Below are 21,210 nucleotides of genomic sequence, written 5' to 3'. Positions count from 1 at the left end.
GCTTAGGGGATTTAAACCTGGTGCCTGGGGGATTTGTTAACCTTGAGCAGAGTCAGAGACATTGTTGCTTGTGGCTAACATGACTCCTCAAGGAACTAATCACACTTACTTATACATATTTTTATATATTTTATTTATAAATATTTTGCATATATATATATATTTAAAGCATCCTTGAAATCTGAAGTATGGTTCCTATTTAACCGTGACATGGGAGAACAAGAGTAAGAAAGCTAAACAGGGGGGCGCCTGGGTGGCTCAGTCGGTTAAGTGTCCAACTCTTGGTTTTTGGCTCAAGTCATGATCTCAGGGTCGTGGGATAGAGTCCTGCAATGGCTCTGCGCTCAGCTCGGAGTCTGCCTGCAGATTCTCTCTCCCTCTCCCTCTCCTTCTCCCCCTCCCCCAGCCTGTGCTCTCTCTTTTCCCCTTTGTTTAGAGAAATAAATAAATAAAATCTTAAAAAAAAAACTAAACAGAGAATTATTTAAATATATAAATATCACACATAGCAAAAATCTCATCTTTTAGTCATGTTAACAACCAACATGGGAAATTACTTCCTGTGTACCCGTTGTACATAAAGGAGGGCACAACTGGGACATTATGGGCTTCATGGAACCAACTGGAGCTGGTTCTGATGGGGGTCAACACTATTCACGGACGATGAGCTCTAGTTCCAATACGCCGGGAGACCTGACGCAAAGTGAAGACCCCCCCAGGTACAATATGAATAGCACCCTGCCCCCCGCTCCATCCCCAATCTTCCCTGGAGTTTCTCTTCTGCAAGAACCCAGACTTTTACACACTCTGTTTACCTAAAGCAAGACACACACCTTTTTCTCGGCTGGTCTAGAAAAGCCACTTGATGGCGCATTCTCTTCTTTTCATGTTGGTCTCCTGTCATTATGCCCCTCTCCCTCCCCTAAAGCCTGCAAAATGAATCTCAGCCAAGCAGGCATTGATCCCAAAGGTCACTCTGGTCTTAAGCAGAAACCCTGTTAGCACCCCCCAGTAGCCTTGAACTCCCACCACGGGAAGGGATCCCCTCTGTCCGGGGTGGCTGGGGAGCAGGGAGGGGTGACACATTACCTGCCAGGTACTCGATGACTGCTGCCATGTAGACGGGAGCACCCACGCTGATCCGGTACTTGAATGTCCCTTTCTTCAGGTACCGCATCAGCCTCCCCACGGGGAAGATGACGCCGGCCCTGGCTGAACGGGACAGCTTGGACATTTTCTTCTTCCCGCTCCGGCCCGACATCTTGCCTCAGTTTCCCTCTCAGCTTGCTGACACGGAGGCCTCCCGGCACTAACACAATGCTGAAAAGGAAAGACGGTAGGGTGAGGAAGGGTGGTTGGCGAACATTTTGGGGACGGTCATGTGGCACTAGGGCACCGCGTGACACATCTGGTTGTCCCGAGAGGCAGCTGAGACCTGGCTGCCATCGCAGGCCACTGCAGGCTGGGCGCTGGGCATGGGGACTCCGCAGTGCATCAACAACCTCCCCACCCCCCCACGGACATCTCCCCCGTCCCATCAAGCCCGCCCAACCTCAATGGGAGAGGCCAAAGAAACTTCATTAGAGAAAGGGGTCATGGGGCTATCGTCTGCAGGACAGCGGCCCCAAAGGTGCCCAGAACCCCTGCATGTGTCACCTTATATGGCAAAAGAGACTTTGAAGATATGGTGAAGTCAAGGATCCTGAGATGGGGAGATTATTCTGGAATATTTGGGCAGGCCCAGTGTAATTGCAAAGGTTCTTTTAGGAGGGGGCAGGAGATGAGAAAGTAGTAAGAAGTGCAAGGAGGGAAGCAACGGATTCTCCCCTCAGAGCCTCCAGAAGGAATCAGCCCTGTCAACACCTTCACTGAAGCCCAGAGAACCTGATTTTCACCCTTTCCACTCCAGAACTGCCAGGGAATAAAATCCTATTACTTTAACCCCTATACTAGGGCTAATTTATTATAGCAGCAGCAAGAGAACAGATATGATTGATTACTCTTCGCCCTAATTTGCTCCTGCCTGTCTGAATCCAGAGTACTTAGTTATATAGCAATGCCTGTCCTGGTTGCCTCTGATGGACGGACGACTCAGAGCTGATGTGTGTTTCCAAATTCTCCAACAATAGAGCATTCGTAAAAACAGAAATACGTCAGAAGATGCAGTTGATTAAATATTCTACTGCAGAGTAACGAAACCTAGCAAACTAAAAGTTACAAAGCGGCCCAAGCTTCTGCTCCTTGGAATGAGAAGTCCAGGCCGACTGAAGGGAGAAACTTTAGAATCAGTCTCAAGAAGTGACTTCAGTACCATGCACCATGAGACACGCCTATAATTCATGGTTATTTCAGGAAACGATCTTCTGTATGAAGATAAGATCATTATATACTTCCGAAAAGCTAATTCAGAGAATTTTAATAGAGCTTTATCCATTTGTTGAGGGTATATTGTGCCCAAAAGATGGGATATAATACATAAAAGCAAGTTAGATAGGACACACGGGCATGACCAAAGGAAAAAAAAAAAAGAAAATTTCTAGGAAATGTATTAATGAATCAAAGTTCTCTGCTCCAAGGGCAATGCCATTCTTGAGGGCCGTTTCATCTGGGAATGCAAAATAAGAAAGGCAAAAACACACTTGAGATTGGTTCTGTTTGCGGAGGCTGCCTGTCTCGCATGCTGGCCAGGCCGGTGGACCAATAGCCAAGGTGGTCATGAAAAGGCCCAAGAAAGTGGGTAAAAAAAATATGATGAAAGGAAGTGCTACACGGATGCACGGCTGATGGGAAAGACACGAAGCTGGGATTTATTTAATCTGGATGGAAGAACGAACATAGAGTTCAGTTTCCTCAAGTAGTTGATTACCCCGTTACGACTGAGGAGTTTTATATAAACAGTATGGAATTGGCAACCAACCCCATTCTTGACATCCTCCTATCTCCGAGGTGAATAATGTGAGTTTGAGGCGTTTTATTACATACTTCACATACATTATTTTTTACATGCTCATACGTACTTACTATACTCCTATTTTATGAGTCGTTTTGCCACCAAAATGTGTAGGTATTCATCAAAGTTAAGTACAAGCAAAGAGGAGCAAATGGCCTTACAATATTATCTCTTTTGCAGTAAGGCGCAGGGATCAAACACTATCACCCTTTTTAGAACTTGCACATTTTCTGTGCCTCTGCTGTGCCAGGCTGCTACCTCTCACGAAGCCACTCGGATGTCTTCCCTTGGAGGAAGCAAGCAACAGCAATATTAGCATTTTAGCTATCAATTTACATTAAGGAAACTGAGGTCACGCATCTGTCAATGTCCGCAGTACCTGCTATTGGTCATCGCTGACCCAAGGCATAGGGAACTCATAAAGCAATGTGAATGGGTCCTGTCCCCAGAGAGAGCTAAATGACAGATTTGCTAGCTGCTGGTAGTGTTTGAATGGAGGGGGCTCCTGATACAGTGGGAAGCCTCCAGGATGGGGAGCAAAAAACCTGGGTGAGGTCCTGCTTCTACATAACTAGCTAGGGGAGCTCTGTGTTCATTGGTGTGGACCTCATCTGTAAAATAAGGCAGTGACTCATTGATCCCAAAGGTCACTCTGGTCTTAAACACTCCAATGTTTGTGAAATGCACTTTCAAATGGTTCTGGAAAAGCTTTCGTACCTTTAGGAAATGAATTTTGTAGAGTTAAGAGCCTGTACAGGTTCATAAAGATGTATGAGTATTGGTGACTCTGCTAAGCCAATTATGTGCTTTCTGTAGTTATGGGTAAATTGGGGGAGGGAGAAGATTAGTAGGTCTGGTTGCCAAGGAAACCACCTGAAAAGTCCATCACAGAGTGGACTTGCCCTGTGGATACTGTGCACACTAGATGGTCACGATCTCTCATACCAACAGAGAGAATGACGCACAAAACACAAATACACAAGGGCAGGACATACTCATCCCTCCCTACTCCACCATATTTTTATCAAATGAAAATAGCCAGAAAATGACTAAGTATGCGGGATAAAACCTCCTAGGGACTCCTCCAGTGTCAGCCAAGAGGAGTAACAAATTTCCCTAAATATTGAGAATTAGTGGCAGTAGAAGGAAAACAGGTGATGTTAGGGGACTGACGCCTAAAACTCTCATGAAGGGAGGACAGCCAAGGAAAGAAAACCAGGGTTAGATCATGTAGGGATCACTCTACACATAGCGTTTTGTAACCACACTTTCTTTAGCTTCCAGATTTTCCTCCAGATTAAGACCTTAGATCTGGGGATGTGGCTCTGTCTGAAGTCTCAATGGGAGATTGTGCCTGGGGAACCCATCTTTGCAGACACCATGCTGAGCTTCAGCACCTGGGCACCCCAAACTCCTGGGCCCCTGATGTTGGGGGGACCTGTACATTGTAGGAATCAGACCACATCTGGAAATCCCTAAAGATTCAGAAAGGATGCAGATGGAGCGGACATGTCACACCTCCTGGACCCTACAAATGGAAGGAAGTGCTTGGCATCCACTGACCACTCCAGAGAAGACCCTGTGTTTACCCATGACCCCTGCCCCCAGCCTGCACTGAACTCCACCTGGAGTGGTGAGACATCATAACTCCTAAGGTCCTTCGTTCCCAGGCTACCCCTTCCCCTGACTCTATCTAGTCTTGGGAGGTCAGGAGTTTAAAAACTTGAACAGGTTTTTACCTACTTGCCACAAATCTCCAAATCTCTGTGGAGGGCTGCTCATCTAAAGAGAAAAGAACTATTGCAATGTGAAATTTGTTTCCATCAGACTAATACTTAAATGTTTACATTTATTTACCTTCTGCTCTAAAACATTTTTTTCTCTAATTAGGCAAAGCTAAGGACTACAGTACATTGTTTGTTTACAAGTTTGAAGACAAGAATATGGCTGGATGAAACTCTTCCAGTGGTTATAGGCACCACGTGGGGGCCCCCCTGGAGCCTGCACATGGTCAAGCTCAGCTGGCCCAACCCCTCCAGGCCCATCCTGGGGTATCATGGGGTCCTTAGGAGGAATTGGGAACCAGACCAGATAACCTAGATCTGTAATATATCTATCCTTTCATATTGGAGAGACCAGGAAAAACCGAGATATAAAGTCTCATAGTTACTTGCAAAGTGAACGGGAGGGTTTTCAGCATGCTAACGGTGGGGACTCAGGGAAGAAGGGGGGAGAATGCAGAGCTGCTCATTCCCTTCTCCCTCCAAAAGCACAGTTGGAAGAACAAAACTGGTTTCGCGTGTGCTGGGCAGAGGGCACACTTGGACTCTGTAGATTTAGGATTTAAAGCCCATAAGGACACTGATGGGCTAGATTTTACAGATACCACAAGGGTAAACATCAAATTGTAGCACTGACTCAGACATGGGCAATAAACTCACACCAGCCTATTCAAATCACTGCTGTATTTCATTGATTTTATGATGCTTTTTTTTTTTTACACTTTATTATCTCTGGAAATCAGTATGCATCTTCCAACTATGACATCATTGATTCCATGAAAGATAGTGTTTATGAAGCATTTATTGTTGAACGAGAAACTACATTCGTTGTGGAATATACATGGCCCTTGTCCTCAAATATTTTCCAATGAAGTCGTAAGACAGACCGTGCTAAAGTTTCAAATAGATGCTGGAGACATGGTTCCTAAACTGTGCACCAAGGTACCCTGGGACAGACAAGTCAGCAGATGTTTGAGCTTCCAAGGGAAATGAAGTGATACTCGACCTGTTGGACTCTACAACTATAGGGTCAAAGTGTTCCTACCAGTGGTTCATGGTGGGTCGTACTATCTGCTTTCTCATGGTGTTGCATCTTAGAAAGCTGAGTTTTTGGTGGCTCCTGTGATTAAAGCAAGGGCCAGGGAGAAATCAATGTGGAACAGAAAATGACAGTGGCAGTGTCCAACCGGATTCTAAGGTTCGAGAAGTTGTGCAATGCCCAACAGGTGCACACACCCTATTTGTAATTCATTATGGCTATCTGTGAATGGTTTACAAATATTCTTTTTTCTTCTTATTCATGAATCAGTTTTTTTTTCCAAATAGCTTTTAATAGCAAGGACATACATACTTATTAAGTTGTTTGGACCTCACCACTTAATTAATGGAATTGATAGGCATTTCTTCTGGCCTAGGCGCTTGGAGGAAAAAATGGCTGAGACAGGAAATTTCTCTGTGAACTGAAAAAGTCTGAGAACTTCTCTTAGGGCCCATCACCCACAGGCTGAAACCTAGAAATATGACTTGCTCAAGGTCACCCTGAATCAAGGCAAACAAAAAAGTTAAAGAAGCTATTTAAAATTTTGAGTTTAGGGGTGCCTGGCTGGTTCAGTCAGTAGAGCATGTGACTCTTGATGTCAGGGTTGTGAGTTTGAGCCTCATGTTGAGTGTGGAGATCACTTAAAAATAAAATGTAAAACAAAATTTTGAGTTTATCTTTAAATCTAAGTACTATTTGCACATAGTAGTATAAAGCAAAAAGGTAAAGAAATGCATAAAATGAAAAGCAATAGTCTCCCACCCCACTCTTTCTACCCCCAATCTTGCTTCCAGAGGCCATTCGGGAACAGTTTTTAATTTTAGTTCTGGTGGTCACCTCCAAAGCTCTAGTGTTTATACATTGACTTTGCAATTTATATCCACTTTTTAGACAGTCTGTCAATGCCGAAGAAGGACAAGAACTTAAGTCCTCTTTCTTCTCCCTATTCTAGTTGTTGAACAGCATACTTCCGTTTTTATTTCCTCTGCTGATTACCTTGGGAACTTTGTTTATTTTTCAAAGATTTTATTTATTTGAGAGAGAGAGAGAGCATGAGTGGGACGGGGGAGGGGGAGATGGAGCAGAGGGAGAGGGACAAGTAGATTCCATGCTGAGCACAGAGCCCCCACAACTCCAGGCTTGACTTGGGACTCCATCCCATGACCCTGAGCTTAAATCGAGAGTTGGACCCTCAACCAACTGAGTCACCCAGGCACCTCTACCTCAGGAACTTTAAATACAACACTTCAATCTCTGACTCCCCAACCTACAGGTGTTCCTCCTTGAACCACTGTTACATAGGAGGAGGCTATGTGCCCTGATTCTTCCCTGGCCCTCGTTCCCTACCTCCCCTCCCGCTTCCTACCTCTGTCCTCCAGCCACCATCATCCCCACTCACAGCCTTTATATTTGGGTCTGTAATCACAGTGAAATCCTCATTTTGGCTCTAGGTTGATTTTGAACATGAAATGCTCATAAGCAGCATTTATATGATTAAAACTTTGTAAAGACTTTCCTTTCACAATCAAGTGGGTGCTGGGCTCACGTTTGCTTTTCTGTGGTCCAGCACCGGGCATCTTGTGTCTCAGTATCAACAAGTGGATTCTTTGTTCTGAAAACATGTTGTTCAAAATCATTCCACATTTTACTTGGCTTCACATTTATTTATTTATTTAAAGATTTTATTTATTTTTTCATGAGAGACACACAGAGAGAGGCAGAGACACAGGCAGAGAGAGAAGCAGGCTCCCTGTGGGGAGCCTGATGTGGGACTCGACCCCAGGACCCCAGGATCACGGCCTGAGCCGAAGGCAGATGCTCAACCACTGAGCCACCCAGGCGTCCCTGGCTTCACATTTAGATTGTGTCTTACACAGCTTCCCCCACCCCCAAGTTACTAATTTGGGATTAAGTGCAGTAGTTGGGCTCTATGAAGCAGCTGGGAACACTAGACTAGTGCATGGTGAACAGGGCTCCTAGGGGAAGCAGGGTTAGGTGGCTGCAAGGCTCTGCTTACAAATTTTTCTTTTTCTTTTTTTTCTTTTCTTTCTTTTCTTTTCTTTCTTTTCTTTTCTTCCTTCCTTCCTTCCTTCCTTCCTTCCTTCCTTCCTTTCTCTTTCTTTCTTTCTTCTCTTTCTTTCTTTCTTTCTTTCTTTCTTTCTTTCTTTCTTTCTTTCTTTCTTCTTTCTTTCTTTTTCTTTTATTTATTCATGAGAGACACAGAGAAAGGCAGAGACATAGGCAGAGGGAGAAGCAGGCTCCCCCCAGGGAGTCTCATGCAAGACTTGGTCCCAGGACCCCGGGACCTGTGCGAGTTGAACGCAGACGCTCAACCACTGAGCCACCCAGGGGTACCCAGTCATGACTTTTTCATCAACAAATCAATATATAACCTTGTTTTACATGCGTTTGTGTTTAAAGATATCTTATATGATGTGTATTGCTGAGTCACTAACATTGAATTCATGGGAACTAGTGACTGTAACTTAAGCTTGAAGGAACCTCATCTAACACATATATTTTCTCCAGAAGGCACGTGTATTAGCAGCATTCTTGTGCTTGGGAACACTACACAACACAGCACTTCAGGACGGTGCCTTGGGGCCATTTTGAATAGTGGAATCACCAATGGAAAGCACAAAAGTGTGAAAACCATGGCGCTAAACAGGCCAAGGAAAGGGCATGAATTTAGAGCGTGAGAGATTAAAGAGGAAGGCCAGCCCTCGGTAGAATTCAGCTGGGAAGGTGAGTGATGAGGCTAAATTTTTTTACTGCCTGGTGCATGTCTTTGAAAGACTGGAAATCCATTGATTTGGGGGTGACATATAAATTTTAGCAAGCAGGCAAACTCGCTAATATGGAATCCGTGAATAATGAGGATCCATTGTGTTTTCCTTCTTGTTGACAAGAGAAAAGTGTGGCTTTGCCATATCCTAAAAAACACCCTGCTTTTCAGTCATTGTTCTTTGCAGGGGCCACTTTCTTCCCAGAGACTTTTATCCAGAAGTCTCCTGACCTCCTGCTCCTGTTGGGAATGGTTGTCTCACCCAGCGGTCATCCTGGGACTGTCTTCCTGGCTTGTGCCTCACCCAACATCTTCCTCTTTCTTGGCCTGCTGCTATGGTTTCTTGTAACTCTTCAGAGACAATTCAGAGAAGTACACTTTGTTCTCTTACATAAATGGAGTTGTCTTTACGGAATGATCTTTGGAGGATCACTTGGTAATCAACGATTCAATCAATCAAATAATTTTTAGTATCAGAATCCTTTTGCTTCAACATTTTGATCCATTGTTGTTTTTTGTCCACTGTTACAGAGAAATTTGGTGCTCCCAACCCCCATACTTTCTTTTAACTTATTTTAAATTTATTTTTCATTTTTCAAAACCCCTCCATACTTTTAGATTGTCTCTTAATGTTCTAAAATTTCACAAGGACATGTTTAGATGTGGGTCCTCCCCAGTTCCACTCACCCTGCTCAGCTCTTGGAGATAAGCCCGTTCAATCTATCGTAAGACTTGTGTCTTTAATAACTCCAGGGATTTTCTGGTATGGATTTGATTATTTCCTTCCATTTCTTTAACCCCCCCCCCTTTTTTTTTTAAAGATTTTATTTATTTATTCATGAGAGACAGAGAGAGAGAGAGAGAGAGAGAGGCAGAGACACAGGCAGAGGGAGAAGCAGGTTCCATGCAGGGAGCCCCACATGGGACTCAGATCCTGGGACCCCAGGATCAGGCCCTGGGCTGAAGGCGGCACTAAACCGCTGAGTGCCCCTGAGCTGCCCTATTTCGCTCCATTTCTTTATTCCTCCCACTTGTCCCTTCTCTTACTGGGATGCCTATAAACCAGGGATTGGATCTCCTGGATGGGTCCTCTTTTTCCTTCTGTTTTTTTCAGTCCTGTAACATCTAATTTTGGCCAACAAATTATTAATCTTCAAGAGCTCTTTCTTGTTCTCTGACTCTTCTTTTTTCTCATGAGCAGCTTCTTTTATGAACGTACCATGTCTTCAAGTCTCTCTGAAACTGCTTGGGGTGTGTTGACATTATTGTCTGTTCTCTAAGTTATATTATCCAGTCAGTCATCCTATGTTTTTATTTTCATCTTTTTCTTTCATGTCAGCTTTCCTTCAATGTCTGGTGAGCTTTGGTCATGCTTTCATGTTTAAGAACGAAAGACAAGCCTGATTATTATAGGCAGATAGAAAAGTTTTCCTCAGCTATTATTTGGCATGTTTCCTGCTTTTGGGACCTCTGGGTACATGCATAAGGCCTGCCAAGAAGCAGGGATCACCTGGGTGCCCAGTCAGGGACTGAGAACCCAAAAAGCCAGAATGAGAACCCATTACTTTGTGGAATCTCAGGCATCCTAGAAATTCTAGACCTGCACTGTAGTTGTTCAATTTCCCTCTTTTTAAAAAAGATAAGACTAGATTTCTTTTTAAAAATAAATTATTTATTTGAGGGGTGGGCAGGAGAAGGAGAGAATCTTAAGCAGACTCCACGCTCAGTGCAGAGCCCAACGTGGGGCTTGGTCTCCGGACCCTGACATCATGACCTGAGCCAAAATCAAGTCAGACATTTAACCAATTGAGGTACCCCAGTACCCCATGCAGTTGTTCAATTTCTTTAGAGAGGAAATCTCAGATTGTTACTTGGGGGATAAATGCTGGATTGCCAGAAACTCTACTGGGAGGTGGGGAGGGAGAAGGACTAATTCACCCAGCCGTTCTGGAAACAGACTCTCAACAACTCCCCATCTCTCACCCTGCCTTGACTCTTACTCATGGCCTCCCCGGCAATATTGTCTGCACGGTAAGACTGCCCTTGCAGTCTTCCAGAAATTTGTTGAAATCTCCCACCTGCTGAAGACCCACACTAACCCCTGCCCCTTTGTTGTTCAGTGTTTATTTTCTTTGAAATTCTTTACCATTACTTTTGTGGGCTCCAAGAGAGGGAAAGCACATGTGCTCCGTCCATCATGTAGAAGTGGAAACGGAAAGTGTCATTTCAATTTAACATCTTAACAAACATCATTTGGGATTTAGCCTAGAAATGAGTATGCTGGTAAGGAGAAAGAGCTCAACTGTTTTATAATTGAGTAATAATGTCATATTGAAAAATTTAGATCACTTTCATCACCAGGTGAGTCATTGGTCTTGAGATAATTGGAGAATATAAAATTTCCTATCAAGAGATTATTTAAGACCCATTAATATAACAGAATCAAATTCAGTGTGTCTGTATTTGCCCGGTTGTAGCAAATGTATATGGGATTCCTATAAACAATATTTGTAATTATACTATAGTCCCAGAAGGGAAGAGAAGAAAGAAAAGAAAAATTCCAAGCATTTGCCCTGATTGAATAAATTCTTTTGGTGGGAAATAGCAAACTTTGCTTACCACCCTGACTGCCTGTCTTCATGAAAAGACAAAATAGTCTGGTTTCTTTGGACAAAATTTTCTTTTAAATAAATTCTTTCTCAAGCATAAAGAGCTGATCAAGAGTAACTCATTTTTTTATGCCTCAAACAACTTCTTGAAATTTTTATTATATGTAAACTGATGAGTTTGATGACAAACTCTAGCCAATCAGCAAGATGGTCCATTCGAAGCTGCCAGCAATCCTGACTTAAATGACCATTTTTAAGTGGCATTATAAAAGAGAGAGCAGCCATTTGAGATGGGGAACAGTAATTGTGGGCCGAGTGTTACAGGTGAGGTTTGGTTGGGCTGATGAACCACCTTATTTTATTTTATTTTATTTTTTTTAATTTTTTAAATTTATTTGTGATAGTCACAGAGAGAGAGAGAGAATGAGGCAGAGACACAGGCAGAGGGAGAAGCAGGCTCCATGCACCGGGAGCCCGATGTGGGATTCGATCCCGGGTCTCCAGGATCGCGCCCTGGGCCAAAGGCAGGCGCCAAACCGCTGCGCCACCCAGGGATCCCAAACCACCTTGTTTTAAAGTAGTCTTTTGAGCTGTTGCAAGACACCTTATTTTAAAGTAGTCTTTTGAGCTGTTGCAAGACACCTTATTTTAAAGTAGTCTTTTGAGCTGTTCTCTTCAGAAGTATACAAATCAGGGCCTGTGGGGAGGGAGGGAGTAGGGGAGCAGAAAACGCTCATGGGGAGGGCTTTGGTCCCATGCCTGCTAGCAGGGTGCTCCTGTTAGGTGGAGAAATCTGAGGCAGAGCAGGGCTCCAGCCTCTTCCTTAGTGAGGAGGGACCCTGGGGGTGGCAGGGGAGGGGGGCCTGATGCCTGAAAGTCAACAAGGCTGGAGCTTTGCTCTGTCCCTGTGCTAGCAAAAGCCTCGGCCCCTAGAAGATTCTCCCTAAATTTCTGTTGAATAAATGAGCAAGAGAGTGAATTCCCATAAAAAAGTATATGAATCAAAATGCTTTCATATATATATATTACTTTAAAACTGGAAATCAGAGGTCTTTTTTTTTTTTAAATCAGAGGTCTTGTAGCTTTTTGATGATGGCAATGAATTTTTTAAAACTTTAAGTACTGTCTTAAAATTGCTGATATGTATTCATTTTTAGTCCCTGTGATATTTCTCTAATCTGTAGTAATGCGCTTCAGAATATCTCATATTGTAAATATTTTTTTAAAAAAAAGAAGTAGACATGGCAACGAAGCATCTTCACACTGTCAGCTCAAAATTCTCCTTTGGGAGAATAAAATGAGATGAAATAAAACTAGGTAGGACATTAGGGAATTCAATACAAATGTATTAACTATATGTAGAAATATATTTTAAAGGCATTAAACAAAAAACCTCACACCTAATAGAATTCTAATATATTTTGGTGTTACCCTACGTACTGTATTTTTTTTTCGTACTGTATTAAAATAATAATAAAATTATTTTGTAGCTGTAAAAACCATTCTCAGTAATACTAGCTAAATCACTTGCTCTATTACATTTCCATTTATGAAGTCCAAGGGCAAATCATTATTGCACAAGTAATCCTTTCCAAACCGTTTTCTTCCAAGGCCACCTCTAAGTGAATGAGAATAGTCAATAATTTTATCGTCATATATGTTAGAGCACATTAACAATTTATAATGTAAAGAGCTATATCAAATGCAATTTCATCAAAATGACACACGGATCAAATTAACTAAATTAACCAACCATGAACGTTAGAACCAAGCATTAACCCAATTTATTTAAATTATACTATTGGGTTACAAATCACTCCCTTTTTAAAAAGTCTTTCAAGTCATGTCCTGGAATAATCCAGGAGGAAGCTCAACTACTGCCAGTGCATTCTTTATAATCTGGAGTCAGAGCCTGTGCCTATCTCCTTCTAGAGGGGACGGGGAGAGGAGAGCAGAGCAAAGGCTGGGAGCAGATGTGGCCTAGATTTAGGGCGTACGCTGCCACAGTGGTACTCAGCGACTTTTAGCAGGTTTTGTTTCTTTTGTTAAATGTAGGCTCAAGGGCAGCCCGGGTGGCGCAGCGGTTTAACACCGTCTTTAGCCCAGGGCCTGATCCTGGAGACCTGGGATCAAGTCCCATGTCAGGCTCCTTGCATGGAAACTGCCCCTCTCTCTGTGTGTCTCTCATGAATAAATAAATGAAATCTTAAAAAAAAAAAAAATGTAGGCTCGAATTTTTTTTTAAAAAGAAGACAAAAGGACAAGTTGTTGATATCTATTTAGTTTCTTCTTTATGAGCCTATATGTGGCCACCTCCGGAACCAGTTGAATGAGAAATGAATGTAAGTGAGTGAATAACAGTAATTTTCACTCTCATTGGATCTTAGTCATGCACCCCGGAAGAAAATGTCTTCCTGAATCTATTCATTCATGGAAAACAAAATAAAAACCAAACCCTTCACTGGGTCCAGACTGGTCTCTGGTCTTTTTGCTCTTGAGAATTGACAAACAGGAACAGTGGGCAAGCTATCCTGTTTCTTCAAAAGCTACTAGCTGCAAATTAGCAGTGATTTTATTGTTATCAACAGGGGCCTCCTGCTTCTCTGGGCAGGGGACCGACTTTGTCTGAGGCCAGATGAGTTTCTCAGGTGAGGGGTGAGGAGACACGGGAGTTTGCTTTGGGGCTGAAAGTGAGTGTACCAGCATCAGACGGCTATAGGCCTTGGTGCTGCCTGTCCCACCAGGGGCTTCCAGAGACACCATGGCTGCTGGGCCTCTGAGTACATAGGTAGGGCTGGTTGCAGGCTCTCAAGGCAGAGGCAGTTGTCCCAAGACCCCTCTTCCTCCATCCCTCTGTCTCCCCTCCTGTTTTCCTTACTGTCAGTGGGTGTACTATGGGCATAAGTGGTGGTGGCAGGGCTGTGGCTCTAGTTGCAGTGTTCTATCCTGTGACAGGCAGTGTCCTTCCCTGGTTATGGCTGTGGGGACCGGGCCTTGGTGGTCTGTATCTGCTATACCTGGTAAGGGCAACCACGAGGCCCATGGTGCCTTTCCACCTATGGGTGCAAGCTGCTAGACCTCGGATGAGAGGTACAGTGGGCCAAAGTGGTGTGTGTGTGTGTGTGTGTGTGTGTGTGTGTGTGGTGTGAGGGGGTAGGGGCTCATCTTGTACTCACCACCTGTGGCCCTTAGTCAAACCTGTCGATTATTCAACACCTCCCCCGCCAATCCTTCCAACTTTGCTCAAGCCAACAAAAGCAACCTTTCAGGAGCTCCAACATATAAAACAGATGGAAGGAAGGGGAGCAGTCCTGGTTGGAATCGGGAGGTGCTTGAGAACCTTGATGCCTGGGTCCCTACCTTTCCTGCTTTGGGCCTCTGAGAACTGACAGCTATTGCACCTGCTGACCCGTGAGGGCCTTTCCGACCTGACAGTTGCTTCTATTCAATGAAGATGCTCAAAAGGTCACTCTTGACCCCTCTCTGTTATATCCACAGTCATGGAACAACCCTGTAGAATGAAGTCCAGGTGATCTTCCCTTTGAAGTGACTATCTTGTCATCCATGATAATCATAGAAAAGAAAAACTAGACTTGAAAATTCTACTTTGCTTTGTTCCAGGACTGCCTCTTCTCCACCTCAAGAAAATACTCTACAGTGTTCACTGAAGAGCCACGGGGGTGAAATCCAGTTTCGTGGCAAGGGGGCAACACTGGAGTTGGTTAGTATGGCACGGAAATTCTGGAAGACCGATCGATTTGCAAGTTTAGGGTATTGGTGGGGGACCCTGTGAATTATCGTTTGATCTAAAAGTTTATGTTGTATATTATAAAAGCTATTGGAATTTACTTTTTCATATTCTACTGCTGCTATTTAATTTTAATGGCGTTATTGAACAGTGAAGGCAACGCAAAATACAAGTTGCATAATATATGCTGTTATTAATGCCAGACCAGTAAACACAAGGGCCTGGGGTTTCCAGGATCAGCTTGATTTCACTTTGCTATGTTTTTGTCCAGTTGTTATGGAAACACCCTAAATTTAGGCATCCAAACTATATCATCAGGACTGCCTCTTTTATCCAGAAACAACCCCCAAATCTCTGATCACATCATGTACTGCAATTTTGGGTTAAGTAGTATGGTTGCCGTAGTTAATCCTGGCGTCCTGGAATGAGCTGGAGCCAATGTCCCTGCGCTGAGGCTGGTGGTCCGAAGCGTATTTCCACACACGCTTCTGTCAAAGCATGAGAATTCTGACTTGAATTACTTACTCCATTCCAAGTCCAAATTGGCAACGCCAGTCAAATAAATCGGGCAAAGTATGATGGATGGTGGGATGGATAAATGAACAGTAAGGGCTTCAGAGAAACCACCAAATTTATCTTATTTAATACTTTGTGACAAGACAGTTTAAAGTACAGTGTTGTGTGGCTCAATCGGATAATCTTTATCTTGCATCTGACAGAGGCAGGTAAAGCGGTGATGCAAAGACAAGGTTTTAAAAATCAGAATCTGCATAATGAACATAATCTGAGAATCACTGGGCTGCCAGTCTTGTTCTCACCCCATGGAGGGGAGGATGTGGGCTGTGGAGTAAGGCTGCCTGGCCTGGAGTCCCAAGTCTACCTCCAGCTGTGGGCATGTCCTCGACCTCGCTTTTCTCTTCTGTAGGATGGGTCTAATAAGAGTACCTACCTGTAGCGCTGTTGTAAGAATGAAAGGAGTTAATGCCTACAAAGTGTCCGGAAAAGCGCCTGGCAGGCAGTAAGGGATTTAATAAATATTAGCTACTGTGTCTTAATTCCACAGAAGACATGGTTTTAGAGAATGAGTTTCACGGAGCTCAGGTTGGCATTTTCCCCTCTCGCTCAAAAGCAATGATTACGACATCATAGCGCTTGGTGTTCTGTGAACACCACCAGGCTTGAGCTCAGCAACCTCCTTCCAGAAGCTGGGGTAAAGGTGTGATAATTAAAACTCCGAGCTACCTAATGTAGTGAGAACTTCATGACAGTCAGTACTTTTGTTTTTCCAAGGCGGGGCACTTCGGGGTCCCTTGTGGTCTAATCCCGTATCTCCCAAATTCCATCTGTCTGGGAATTCACAATCATCAGAAGGTTAGAATCAGGGTTTTACAGAATCATGATCCAAGACCGAAAGGGACTTGAGTGATCAGCCAACTGTAGTGCCCTGATTTTAGTCACCACAGGAGGTGTGACGGGGAGGGGCAGTGGTCAGTAAACCGCTTATCCATGACCAGGAGGTTTATGTGAGACCAGACCTACCGCCAGCCTCCTCACCCCCTCCCCGCCCCCCACTTCTGGAACCCTGGTCTGGAACCCTGATCTTTTCTGCACTTTGCTATAGTGTTATGTACACATCTGACCTTCAATAAATAGTCCTCGGGTAGGTGAAAAAGGCAGCCAGCCTTAAATATTGCTCTCATTCTCTCTCTCGCTCTCTCTCTCATTCATTCATTCATTCTCTCTCTTTCTTTCTTAGGCTCCATGCCCAATGTGGGGTTTGATCTCACCACCCTGAGATCAAGAGTTGCATGATCTACCGACTGAACCAGCCAGGTGCCCCTTCAATATTTGTTTCAATAGCATTTGGGGGGTTCCTTTTGTGATTTTTTTTTTTGGAAGGGGGCAATGGGTTATCCTCTCAAACACTCATCTTTCCCTCCAACTTAATTCCCAATATACATCCCAGTGTGCATCCAGGAGAAAAAAAACCCCTCTCTTCTGAAGTTTTCACTACCTTCCTTTTTAAAATATCACCTTCCAGTATCATTGTAAGAAGTCATATCCTCTATTGGTTCATTTTTTTTCTCTTCTAAATCTAATATAAGATATTCATAGAATCAGAGCGATTACACAAATCATAAATTGTCAGTTCAGTTCCCTCCTCAGCCTGAACTGGGCAGGGCAGTTTGGCCTCAGCCTCGCAAGGGAATTTACGTGATGATGATGTGATGATGAAGAGATGAGGATGTGATGACGCTGAAGAAAGAGGAGGAGGAGCTCTTTCTTCTTCTTTTTCTTTCTGCTCCAGTCCTCCTGCATTCTCTGTGAAGCCTACTCCAGCCCTTCCTCCAGACTAAAATTCCGTTCTCCCTTTAAAAATTGTTGTAGCATTTTATTGTGGCTGTTATTACACATTATCAATCACTTGTAACTTCTTAATTGTATTTAGTTATGCAAGTAATATAGAAATTAATTCAAATTGTAAAATTTCAAATGTTGTAACAATGGTTACAGATGGGTGTGAATAATTGTATGACTAAACTCTTCCTGGACAATTCCTCCAGTTCTTGTCTCTTTGTGTCTTTACATCCTTCCTGTCTGTTTATGTACGCGTTTTTGCTTACAGATATGCATAATATTATTTTGTTTTTACATAAATAGTACCATACAATATGTATTGTTCTGCAATTACTTTTTTCTTTATTTTTAAAGATTTTATTTATTTATTCGTGAGAGACAGAGAGAGAGAGAAGCAGAGACACAGGCAGAGGGAGAAGCAGGCTCCATGCAGGGAGCCCGTTGTGGGACTCGATCCCGGGGTCTCCAGGATCAGGCCCCTTGGCGGAAGGCGGCACTAAACCGCTGCGCCACCCAGGCTGCCCCTGCAATTACTTTTTTCATTAATAATATGTCTTGGTGACTTTTCTCTCTTAGTATATATGGACTTATTCATTCTTTTTAACTGTTGCCTAGTTATCCAGGAGACCAAATTTTATTTAGCCATTCCCTATGCCTGCCATTAAGTGGCTTTCAGTTTCAAAATTACCAAAAACCCTGCAATGGGAGAGAATTACATAATCTGTGCACACGTGTGCCTGCTTCTCTAGGATACATACCAAGAAGTGGAATGGCTGGGTCACAGAATGTGCACATCACTAATTTTAACACTGTCAAACTGCCCTCCAAGTTGGCTGTACTACTAATTTACACACCTGTTAGCAGTGTAAGAAAGAACCCAGTTTCCCACTTCGCTTGCCAAGATTAATCACTTTTTACCTTCCTTACCTGCATATACATTTTATCGCCTAGGCTTGGGATGTAAGCTCTCTGAGAGCAGGCTCCGTGACTTCCCATATGTGCATTTCGTCCCCCAATCAGAGGTGTTTAATAATTGGTTCTCAGTAAATGCTTCTAGAGTGATCTCCAACCACAAGTTCTCTGCTCATGTCTGTGCAAAGGAAAGCATTTACCCACAGTGCATCTTTGAGGTTATTTCTTAAGAATGAAAAACAGTTTTTAAAAAGTCGGTTGGATTTTTGTACACCCTTCCCCCTGGACAAGTTACAGATATCTTTCTTTTAAAGTTGCCTGCCTAAAACAGGATTCCCTCCTGCTCTGCTGGCAGGAGGCAGTGAAAACAGACCTGGCTGTCTCAGACAATAGCTAGCAGGGTGTCCCACCCACTGGGAAAAGCCTCAGAATCCCTGGGAACTAGACAGAAGATGGGATGGGGAGGGAGTAAGGTCAGACTCTTTGGAACATTCTGGATCCTAGGAGGGAAATTCTTTTACAGAGTTTTGAAATAGAGGAAACCATTAATAATGTCCAAAGCACAGCAATAAATGGATCCAGGTGAGGAAGACCTGTGACAGGCTAGCAGAAACGGCAGGAGAACTGGAGATAGATCTCTATCTCTATTTATATACAATTTGGATACAGGAAAGGGAAGTTTTAAAGGTGTGAACTACTACTGGATGCAAGATAAACTTTTCCTCCGGGCAGAGCCTATATTTATTTATATGATAATCTTGGGTTAGCGAGGTTCTACAAATGCATGAGCGTGGTTCCAAATCTTGCCGTTCGGAATGCTCATTTGAAAAAAAAAAAAAGGAGTTTTCCAAAGGGGTAGGAGATAACTTTCAGTTACATATGAGCGAATCGAGAATTCGTGTCGCCAAGTGAGAAACAGCACACACCGCGGCGCATTTCGCCCTGGATTTCGCCCTGGATAAGCGTTGCTGCCGGTCGCCTCCGAACCGCTTAAACAGCGCCCGCGCGGCGCAGGGAGGGTGCGCGGGTCTCGGACACGGGAGAGGCGGGGAGGCCGCGCCGGGGCGGGCCTGGGGGCTTGGCATGGACCCCCTCCGCGGCGGGGCGGGAACGCGGGGACCCCCATTCCCGTCGGGGTGCAGCGCCGCAGACACACCGGGACCCGCGCTTTGGCTTCTTCTGGCCCCTCCGCGCCTCGCCCGCGTGGGGCCGCTGCCACCGGAGCCCTGCAGGGACCGGGCCGGGCCAAGCCCGCGGTGGTGGCCGCTGCAGGAGGGGGCGCCCTGGGGCCCTCCGGGGCTCGTGCCCTTTGGCCATTGTTGGGAGGAACAAAGAGGGCAGGTGCGGAGGGCGCCCCCGCGCGGCGAGGCGGGGAAGGGCACCGCGGGGCGCGAGGCCGGGGCGCGGCCGGCGCGGGGCTGGGGCCGGGGCCGGGGCCGGGGCTGGGGGAGCGGCCGCGCCGGGGGGCAGGGCCGGTGCCGCCCGCCGCGCCCGCGCGCCCCGCTCGCCGTCCCGCGCCCGCCGCCGCCCCTTGACTTGTATCCCCCTCCCCCCCCCGTTTTTTTTAAATTATCCTTCTTATTCTAGATCTTTTTCCCGCGCAAAGCGGGCAGCCGGGGCTGCGCGAGCGAGCGGCGGAGGGGCCGCCATTTCCCGGGGAAAGCGCAGCGCGCGGCGGCCCCGGGCGCCCCGGAAAGGGAACCGGAGGGGAGTGCCCGGCCCCGAGCCCTCCTCCGCGCCGGCCCGGAGCTCACGGGGCTCGCGGGGCTCCCCGGCCTCGCCCCCGCCGCGACGCCCCCGGCCTGACCTTCCGCGGCGCCCCCCGCCCGCGCCCCCGCCCGCGCCCCGCGCCCCCGCCCCGCGCCCCGCGCCCCTTCCATTGTCAGCCCGGAGCGGCCCGGCGCCCGGCCCCGCAGCCCCGGAGGCCCCCCGCCGCCCGGAGCGGCCCCCCGGCGGCCCGGCGCCTCCCTCCTCCGCTCGGGCGCCCCGGGCCGGCCTCGCCGCGGCCCCGCACCCCGCCGCCCCCTCCGGCTCCCCGGGCCGCCCCCGCTCCTCGCCGGCCGCGCCAGTTACCGCTGCCCCCTCCCCCCGCCGCCCGCCGCCCCCGCCGCCCCGCCGCCCCCGCCGCCCCGGCCTTTCTTTCGCGGGGAAGCAAGTTGGGCAGCTTCACGCATTAATTCCCTTCCGCTCCCTCCGCGGGGAGGCTCGGCCGCCGGGGCGCGCGGCGGGGCCGGGGGCGGGACGGCCGGGGGGTCGCCGCGGCCCCCGCGCTGCCCCCGCGGCGCGTTTCGTCTGCGGACCCCGGAGCCCCCCGAACAACGATGCGGTCGCCGTGGCGGGCTCACCTGGTGCTGCGCCGCCTGCTCGGGCGCCCGGAGCCCTCGGCGCGCCGCTCCCCGGGCGCAGGTCGGGCCGCGCGCGCCGCCGCCGCCGCCGCCGCCGCCGCCGCCGCCGCCGCCGGGCAGGACTCTTCGCCTTTCTTTGGGCTCTACCGGTGCTTGTCAATGGCGGCAAGCGGCAGTCCTCGGGCCGCGGATAGTAGCGGGGGGGGGAGGCGGAGGGAGAAGGGATTGCTCCTTCTCCACATAACCACCTCTAGGAGGAGTCGCTCAGCCTCATCCCCCGCCAGCCCAGGCTCCGCGACGGGTCCGGGGCTCTCGCTGGGGCTTGATGAGCTATTGTCCTTCAGCCGCGCAAAGGAGGGAAGCGCGCGGCCTCCGCGTCGCGGGCGGACCTGCAGGCTGCGCCGCGGGGCCGGGCTGGGAGGAGGCGTCCCCCGGGGCCGGGGCCGGGGCCGGGGCCGGGGCCGGGACACACGCCCCACGGTCACCATCCCGAGGCTCCCGACAGCAGCAGCCACCTCGGGTGCAAGGGGACGGCGTGGGCGCCCCGGGCAGCGCGGGGAGCGCCTTAGCAGGTGAAAGCCCAGCCGGCCCCCTTCCATGGGCTCGTGTCCTCAAACCATCCCAGATACTGTACATGAACGCGCGTGTCGATCACTGGGGCTGTTGCACAAGAGTGGCCACGG

The 21,210-nt window shown here is 46.9% G+C and overlaps 1 protein-coding gene and 1 long non-coding RNA gene across 2 annotated transcripts in view; one reads left to right on the top strand and one right to left on the bottom strand.

Moving 5' to 3' along the window:
- The window catches only part of MACROH2A2 (macroH2A.2 histone), a 48,649-nt gene extending 28,023 nt beyond the window's left edge, over positions 1-20,626 (bottom strand). The window contains exons 1-2 of the mRNA XM_077894826.1: positions 20,528-20,626; positions 1,090-1,320 (exon numbers count right to left, since the gene is read on the bottom strand). Coding sequence (XP_077750952.1) covers positions 1,090-1,261 — 172 coding nt within the window. The 5' untranslated portion in view covers positions 1,262-1,320; positions 20,528-20,626. The remainder of the gene's footprint in view (positions 1-1,089; positions 1,321-20,527) is intronic.
- Positions 403-17,459, top strand: LOC144312304 (uncharacterized). Its single transcript, XR_013377793.1, has 4 exons — positions 403-1,336; positions 8,300-8,515; positions 14,786-14,885; positions 16,669-17,459. It is a non-coding gene; the product is annotated as an uncharacterized LOC144312304 (long non-coding RNA).
- Positions 20,627-21,210: the final 584 nt, after the last annotated feature.

This window comes from Canis aureus, chromosome 4 (assembly GCF_053574225.1).
Source record: "Canis aureus isolate CA01 chromosome 4, VMU_Caureus_v.1.0, whole genome shotgun sequence".
Lineage (NCBI taxonomy): Eukaryota > Metazoa > Chordata > Mammalia > Carnivora > Canidae > Canis > Canis aureus.
Note: the sequence above shows the minus strand (reverse complement) of the source record. Positions and strands in the feature narration are given on the sequence as shown.